This window comes from Papilio xuthus, unplaced genomic scaffold (assembly GCF_000836235.2).
Source record: "Papilio xuthus unplaced genomic scaffold, Pxut_1.1 DF825783.1, whole genome shotgun sequence".
Taxonomy (NCBI): domain Eukaryota; kingdom Metazoa; phylum Arthropoda; class Insecta; order Lepidoptera; family Papilionidae; genus Papilio; species Papilio xuthus.
The window spans coordinates 1,513,149-1,522,113 of record NW_013532866.1 but is presented as its reverse complement, the minus strand read 5'-3'; the positions used below and the strand labels follow the sequence as shown (position 1 = coordinate 1,522,113).

The following is an 8,965-nucleotide window of genomic DNA, read 5'->3' as shown; positions in this document are numbered from 1 at the left end:
GGGGTCAGTATACACTTTGGGGGTCAGTATACACTTTGGGGGTCAGTATACACTTTGGGTGTCAGTATACACTTTGGGTGTCAGTATACACTTTAGGGGTCAGTATACACTTTTGGGGTCAGAATACACTTTGGGGGTGTTGAATCAGATAGTGGGTCTGTAAAAGTATATATTTAACAGTTGTGCCGACGTGTAAGTCTCGTGAGGCGGGTGTGGTGCGCGCTGCTCGAGGCGAGGTGGTTGCTATACGATGCGAACTTGACGCTAATCCTAAGGTAAGTAATCGGTATACCCAATTATATGTTGTATGTTATAGTTACAGCGGGTGTATCAAGAAAACTTGTGAGATAGTATATGTTAAATCATTGATCATCACATGATAAAATTTGAATTACATTTGTACAGCATAAACTTATATAAATTTTGATTTTTCTCGATGAAGTTACGAAAATGGTTATCGTATATATTCATAATAGACATGAATGTCATGTTTATTTTGTAGTTTAACATTTGTAACCTTTTACAGAAACCGATGACATATAGATGGTGGTTTAACAGTTCAACTCACAGCAAGAAGGAGTTGAAGACTTCAGCGATGCATTCACCTTATGATGAACTAGGTAAGTAATAAAACCATTTTAAAATCTCTGCCTTTTTCCCTTGTTTTGTATTAAGTGTCGCCTGAGACTTCGTCCGCGTGGTATTAAAAAAAACATAATAAGTAGTCTATGTGTTTTTCCAGACTATGTTCTACATCTATGAAAAATTTCAGCGAGATCCATGCAGCTGAACTGGAGATACCTTCAAATAAACATCCATCCAAACATTCGCATTTATAATACTAGTAAGATTACAGCGAGATCCATGCAGCTGTTCTCGAGATATTTTTTAACAAACATCCATCCATCCATAAATGCGATTATAATAATAATATAGCGATCGCCCGTGACTTGAGTAGCGCAGATTAAAAAAAAGTAGCCCTAAACATTCCTGCATACATCTGCTACCTTCCAGTTCAAATCTCGTCAAAATCGGTCCAGTAGTACCGGGGATTACCTGGAATATACGATGTGTTAAAATATAAATGTATTCAACAGGTACATTCCAGTACGTTATCAACAGTTCGGAAGACTACGGCTGGGTCCAGTGCGCTGGACAGAACTCTATTGGCTCGCAAATTGAACCATGTCTATTTCAAATTTTACCTGCTGGTGAGTACATTTTTTTCTATTTTTATTATAATTCTGTCACAGTCACCGATCGATTGTGTTTATAATAGTATAAGTTTATTTAAATGTAAAAGAATAACCTACTATATTAAAAAAACACGCCACAAAAAAGGTTCTATTCAAGACCTTTCATTTGATTTGAGGGATATTAAAAATAATGTATTTCGACATTTTGTGACGGCGGCCATCTTGAACAGATTTGCAACAAACATAGCTAAGAACACTCCTGAATAATTCATCTTTTATACAAAAAAAAAACAATCAAATTGATCCATTTTGGAGCTACTATGCCACAGACACATAGACACGTTAAACTTATAACATCCAAATGCAACAATATTTAAAAAAAATGGTGCAACTTCTATCACAATATGAAATTTCAACGTACACAGACTGATTAAGAACTGACGAAGTTAACAAACGTACAGTAACGTATCAATAATGGTACCACAGTTCCTCTTAATTAGTATTTATTACAAATGTTACTGTTAGTGTACAAAATAAGTGATTTATAGAAAAGCCATCGAGCGTGAAGAATTGCGAAGTGACAAATGTGACTTACGACTCGTTGTCAGTGAACTGCACACCAGGGTATGATGGTGGGGTCAAACAGATATTCGTTTTAGAGGTCAGTTTATTATTTTACTTTAAACTTTGACATAACTTCAATTTAATTAATCTTGATATTTGTGAAATCTATATTTAACTTTGAGTTGTTTTTCTTTGCAAAAATAACGTAGTGTGACTTTTGACTTAAAAATAAATTGTTAATATCGTAATTTTATGTTTTATGCATATTATAAGTAAGTGAAATACAGTGAAAACTGAATAAGCGAGAAACAAAGATAATGGAATAATATTCTCGCTTACAGAGATTTCTCGCTTATCCAAATTCGACAGTAATTTATCCTTAAATATGAATAATCTCCCTTTAGATATACGACACAGAATCCGGATCTTTGTTACGTAACCTAACGAATGAGTCTCCTACATTCGAAGTGACAGAGTTGTACTCTCGCGCAGCTCTCACTCTGTCCATACGAGCGAGTAATGCTAAAGGTTCCAGCGATGCCTTCATTCTCACTTGTAGCCTCATCAAATACCCTGAGAGGAGGACAGGTATTTACCATTTTTTTTGTTATGTCACAGTTTGATTGTAAACATTGCCAGTTTGTAATCTGACTAGAAATTTTGCCATACTAATAAACATATCGTTGATTTCTGAGACCTAAATAAGAATAAGAATAAGAATAAGAATAAATTTATTTCACAAAAATGTAAACATATCGTCATCCCTGTCATTGTCTTTGAAAAAACAGCGATTCGCCACCTAGATTCGCCTAAATAGCGAAGACTATGTCGCCAAGCTGTAATCGACGGAAGAGAGGATGCACAAAAAATAATTATATTATTCCCTTACTACGCGGCCAATCTCTGCCAAATCCACTTCCCCTTCCTATGATTTCCTTACAATAAAAGGGTGGGCAGGGGAAGAGGAGAAAAATTAGAACCTTTGAGATTCCTTATAAGAAGAGGATGGGAAGGGGAAGTTGATTTGACAGAAGAAAGGAATATAGTAAGGGCGAATATCCTTTCTGTGCGTCTCCTCCGTCGATGAAAGGTATACGCATTTGCAATTACGTGTGCCTTTGGCAGCTGTCGTTTCGCTATTTCGGCGAATTCAAGTAGCCGAACGTTCATTTGGCATTTTATGATATAAAAAAATATTGCAACAGCGGCAGTACCAGTGCGGGTGGAGCTGACCACTCTGTTGGTGACAGTGTTGGTCGGTGTTGGCCTGTTCGCGGTGTTGGCCGCTGTCTCAGCCACCATGTGCTACTGCAAATACTTCAACAATAGAGGTATGTAAGCGTAAGGTTCCACTGACGAAACACCTGCATAGATACATAGTCTAATTATCTATAAATCTTAGTTACTAATATTATAAATGTGAAATTTTAGATGGATGGATGGATGTTTGAAGATATCACCAGAACGGCTCAACGGATCTTAATAAAATTTGGCATACATGTAGAACATAGTCTGGAACATAGGATTCTTAACATTTTTTAATTCCGCCTGGACGGAGTCGCGGGCGCCAGTTAGTAAATAGAAATTCCGAATGCTTGGATGGATGTTTGTTATTACATATCTCTAAAACGGTTAAACGGTTTTCAAAGTTAAAATAGATGTAGGACATAGTCTGAAAGAACGCATATTCACTAAGTTTTATGCGTGCGAACAGAGTCACGGGAAAAGCTAGTTACATTATAATTTTATAATTAATTAAAAAAATATTGTCAATTATGAAAAAAAAAATACAAATTTTAGTCTAAATAGAAAAATTGTGTATTTGTTTAAACTAAACTTTCTCTATAGGTATTTTTGAGGTTAGAATATGAAATGTCATCGAAAAATAAAAATGATCGCTTCTCTAGTGCAGTTGAGTCGTATCTGTAATTTACTGCCGGCGAAGATTAAATATGGCGTCGTAACTCATGTCATATGTTTACGGCACACATTTTTAGGTTATGTCTTACATTAAATGTCACAGATCAGAATTTATAAATTTTATATCTTAAATAATTGTGATATACACTAAGACGCATATTTGACAGGTTTTAGTTAACAAGTTTTTTATATTAATTAATATTAAATAATAAAATCACGATATCGTTTTGAATTTTTGGCTCTTAGAGTATAATAATGCATTGTTTTAGAATTTTTTCGAATTTTTTTTTATCACATATAAGCCGTCGCCAGCGACTCTGTCCGCCCGGAATAAAAAAAAACACTTAATTAGTATCCTATGTGTTCTTCCAGACTATGTTTTACATCTATGCTTAATTTTACCGAGATAAATGCAGCTGTTCTGGTGATACCTTCCATTCGCATTTATAATATTAGTAAGATTCCGAGATTTAAAGAAAGAAATGCTTATTTTGCATATTTTATATGCAGTTTTAATTAATAATCCAAAAAAAATATTATGAATAGGAATTTTTATCAGAATTTGTGAGAAATAGTTGGCTTATGAAGGCAAGTGTAAGTTTCATTCAGCGGCTGCTCTTGTCCTAATTACAGACGTCTGTTTCATTTGTGCCTTTTCTTTTAGAAAATAATGAAAAAGCCAAGAGACCTCAAGACGAGACCTCAGACGTGCTGTTGTCCGGTATGAAAAAGACTGAAAGTAATGATAGCGTAGGTACGTAGAAAACAAACATTTTTTTACGGTTTTTTTTATTCGTAAAGAAATTGAAGCGAGCTGATTTTTTTTATTTAGCTTATTTAGCATTTTAAATAACAAAAAAATTGCAAAAAAATATTTTTTTTTTATCCAATCCAAGTTATTTTTTTTAATAATTAACTTCTTTTACAGATAAAAATCCAGATATAATACCAATAAAATCTAAAATCAGTGACAACTGTTCGATAAATTCCAATAGACCTTTGATGTCAAAAGCCAGCTTGGACAAATTGGAGCCAACATTCGGCAGTTTCCATACATTGGCAAACAGCAGCCAATATGATATGAAGTATCGAATGCCACAAACATACCAACATGTGACACCAATGGCAAACGTTGGCGGGAATGTTTGCTGGCAGCCTTGTGACAATGTCTACGAGGATTGGTTGAGATATAAAAATGCGTTACCCTTGGACACTAGCGATTTGGTAAGTTTTTTTTGTACTAATGTTTAGTTTAACAGTGGTAGAGGCTGCTTTAACACCTTCGCACGAATTGTCCCCACTCGCCCGGTGAAATACCACGACCACACAGAAGACACGACTCAAGTGGAAGCTATTCCAACTACAGTCTGATGAGTGTGTGTCCCGGAGGTCGAATTTAGTCCTCTTTCCCTTCCCGCCCTTTTCCTTATAAGGAAAGGATGGGAAGTGGAAGTGGACTTTCCGGATGAGAGTATGCATGGGAACGGAAAATATTTTCCTTCTGTAGGCAACGCATATGCGTATGTCTGTAGGCAACGGTCACTTCGCTATTTCAGCGATTTCAGGTGAACACACGCTCGTTTGCCACCTTATGATGTAAAAAAAGTTAATATTTATGTTACTAGCAGTCGCCCGCGACTCCGTCTGCGCAGAATTAAAAATGAACTATAAATCGCAGCGTAATGTTATATAGCCTAAAGCCTTGCTCTATAAATGGACTATCCAATAAAAAAATAATTCGGACCAGTAGTTCCTGAGATTAGCGCGTTTAAACAAACTCTTCCGCTTTATTAGTGTAAATTAACAGACTAATAGTTGGTTTCTGAGGTGAAAATCTCTGTATAAAACATATCGTCATCTCTGTCATTATTTAAAACGGCGACAACAATATGTTTTAAATGGGGATTTTGGTCTCAGAAACGCCCTTTGTATTTTTATACTGTTATTAGTAATAATAACAATGTATAAAATTCCTCTTTACCTTTTAACTGAGACTTATCAAAAGCCATCTTTTTTCTAAATGCGAAGTTGTCTATTGATTTTATCTATTGCCTGAAAGATAATATTTTCCGCAGATTTTGCTTCGATTGACTATTTAGACAATTTGGCTTAGATGTAAAATCTAGTCTTGAAGATCACAAGATGTTAAGTTTTTAATTCACAGACGCAGCCGGGTGCTAATTATAAAAAATGTCATAAAAATACAGTCGTTTTTTTTATTTTTTTATAGTTACCTTTGGAACAATTAAGACCACCAGAAGAATATCTACCTCCTCCTTTAGTATACAGCGATACATTGCGCAAGACGAGCGCGTCTCAGTTACAGGACTACGAGAGGTACGACCTCCGTCTCTGTCCTGTTCGTGTCAGCGCAGAGAATAACACCGCGTATTACACGCCTCAACCTGATTACCTACGGAATAATCGTAAGTATTTTCAATATTTTTACATTTTTTCTTAGGATATACTGGTGTCGGGTACAGACAGACATGCAGGGACGCGGGGGGAGAGAATGACCTTGACCGACAAGATGTTTGAAAAAAAAACTCAATATTTTTACTTTTAGGCACTTGGTTTTCACAGTTTTAGTTCTTTCTGGTTTACCTGACTTTGTAAGTAGGTATTGTTAAGAAGAAAAATCCGACATTACCGGTGTACTGGAGCAACACTAGCCTTACGACTAGTTAAAATGTCGACGTTTATGTCCCCTCACTAATCATTCTGACACTGGACTTTGTAATGAAAGCACGTCATTCGCGTCAAAGGATTCTAACCAGTGTCTAAAAGCATTTAATAATTTACGACGGTCGTTTTTTTTTGGAAAAAATATCAATTCCATAGTCACCGCTGAATCGATTTAGACTAGTGAAGTATTATTCGATTCTTTCCCTAAGTATCATATGATGTCAATTGGGTTTTTTGGTCTTAAATTATGTTAACATGAGCTTAGGATGAAAATGTGTCAAATATTTTTATTATTTTAAACAAAAAAAATGTATTATTTTTTTTTACGAAAATTCCTCACGTTTTTTTCTAGCGATGTCACCGAAACAAAGACTAGCAAAGGAGGGAATAACAAGCGCAAATAAACAAATGGATACGAGTTTGGGGTCGACAGAGTTAACAGAATAAATACTTAAACATTTTTGGTACGCAATGTACTAAATTTAAATAAGTGCTGAATTATTTAAGTACATTCGCGAGTAAAATATATGTTACTATAAAATATTGGAGAATATACAGGGTGTTTATTGGATTTCCACTGTTAAAAAACGTGCAAAAAATTTGCAAAATTTCGCATTTTTTTTCTTATAAAAATAAAACAACATGAAGATATTGATGTTTTTCTATAAGTGTTTTGACAGTGGGAAATTATCTAAAGTACAGTCAGTTACAAAATTAAACATAATATAAATTTAATTCACAATTTATCTTATATTATTAAAAATCTTTAATAAATAAATTCAACAAATAAAACTCATTAAAATCAAGTCAATCTTTATTTAAGACAGGGGGAATTTTTTAATGATTTTTTTTTATTCCAGTGATTGTATTAATCATTCTAGCTATGAGTTTCTACTACTGAAATGACTGTACGAAAATATAGCTATCTCTGTTTTTTACAAGTAAATAAAAGAGATGAGTATAGTTTTATGTACGTCTTTCAGCTGTAGACAAGTTAAACTTTTGTCGGCCATATTCAAATGTGTAATGTGTCAAAATATTTTTTTGTTTCTTAATGGTGGTTTTTTAATTACTATTTGTAAATAGATATTATTGATTAGTTAATTATATATAAAAAAATTGTTACCAATTGATTAATTAATGAGAGAAAAGAAATTTCTTTTGTAATAAATTTTATTTTGATGTTTGTATTATTAAAAGTTTATTGTATTTCAAGAAATAATAAACATATGCGGACTAATTAACCTTTTGTTACGATTGATTAGAAAAAATATATTTATAAACATCAAGATGTGGTCTTTAAGATATTTTTTTGTAAATCTCTCATTTAATAGGATGTTCCACTGGTGAAAATAATTGTCGTGTCTGGTTTCATCTTCCCGTCTTTATCGCACTCATGTGAGGTCGCGCACCAGGTTTATAACACTTTGACTTAACTTTTTATTGTTCTCTCTTTCATTCCAATTAGAAAAATTGAAATAGCAATATCTTTTCTTATGAATATATCTGCAATGAAAATTATAAGCAAAATATTTACAAATTATTTATAATATATTTGATATAAGACTGTCGAACGCATAGTCTTTTAAAAGTTATGTCTAAGGGCCCTCCTTAGTGTCAATGTACGCATACAAAACACCCTTTACATTTTTTTTTCGCTTAAACATTTTTTTAATTCAGAATTCTTTTGAGTTTGTTGATTAAAATAAAAAAAATATAATTAACCTAAATTAGGTACAGAGTTATTATATGTAAAAAGTTTGATTAAAGTTTCAGGTATTTTTGCTCGCGACTGTACAAATTGAAACTGTATATATTGTAGAATAAAGGTCGTCGTAAAAGTTATTTGTGATTAAATCTATATAAATAAATTTTCAAATGTGTAAAATTATCGAAAATATTAAATAAAAATTTGTTTATAAATAATTAAACGTGTTTGATTTTTTTTAACATCATAAAGTGGCAAATAGCGAGCGGCCACCTGAAATCGCTGAAATAGCGAAGTGACCGTTGCCCATAGACATACGCAATTGCATATGCGTTGCCTACCTTTAATCGACGGAGGAGAGGATGCACAGAAAGTAAACATTTTCCCTTTCCATGCATCCTCTCATCCGGAAAGTCCACTTCCACTTCCCATCATTTCCGTATAAGAAAAAAAGGGGGAAGGGAAAAAGGACTAAATTAGGCCTCCGGGAAGCACACTCTTCAGACTGTACTTGGAATTGCTTCCACTTGACGCATGTCTTCTGTGTGGTCGTGGTATTTCACCGGGCGAGGCCAATTCGTGCGAAGATTTTAAAGCGGGCTCCACCACTGTAAGATTTGTTTGATTTACACCAATTATAAAGAGTAACTTTTAATAATAATAAATTACTGCCAATAAATTATTGTATAAAATTATTTCATCCTCATCATCATACTCAGCCTAAATTTGTCCACTGCTGGACGTAGGCCTCCCCCATCGATTGCCACAATGCCCGGTCCTGTGCCGCCCGCATCCAGTGCACTCCCGCAACCTTGACCAGGTCATTAGTCCATCGTGCGGAAAGCCTACCTACGCTGCGTCGACCCGTCCGCGGCGGGTAAAATTATTTAAA

The 8,965-nt window shown here is 34.2% G+C and overlaps 1 protein-coding gene across 1 annotated transcript in view; it reads left to right on the top strand.

The window, feature by feature from the left end:
• LOC106125831 (protein turtle homolog A-like) overlaps positions 1 to 7,425 on the top strand; it is a 40,956-nt gene extending 33,531 nt beyond the window's left edge. The window contains exons 13-22 of the mRNA XM_013323224.1: positions 181 to 275; positions 527 to 620; positions 1,098 to 1,211; positions 1,745 to 1,857; positions 2,165 to 2,348; positions 2,966 to 3,091; positions 4,345 to 4,434; positions 4,609 to 4,904; positions 5,911 to 6,106; positions 6,718 to 7,425. Coding sequence (XP_013178678.1) covers positions 181 to 275; positions 527 to 620; positions 1,098 to 1,211; positions 1,745 to 1,857; positions 2,165 to 2,348; positions 2,966 to 3,091; positions 4,345 to 4,434; positions 4,609 to 4,904; positions 5,911 to 6,106; positions 6,718 to 6,812 — 1,403 coding nt within the window. The 3' untranslated portion in view covers positions 6,813 to 7,425. The remainder of the gene's footprint in view (positions 1 to 180; positions 276 to 526; positions 621 to 1,097; positions 1,212 to 1,744; positions 1,858 to 2,164; positions 2,349 to 2,965; positions 3,092 to 4,344; positions 4,435 to 4,608; positions 4,905 to 5,910; positions 6,107 to 6,717) is intronic.
• Positions 7,426 to 8,965: the final 1,540 nt, after the last annotated feature.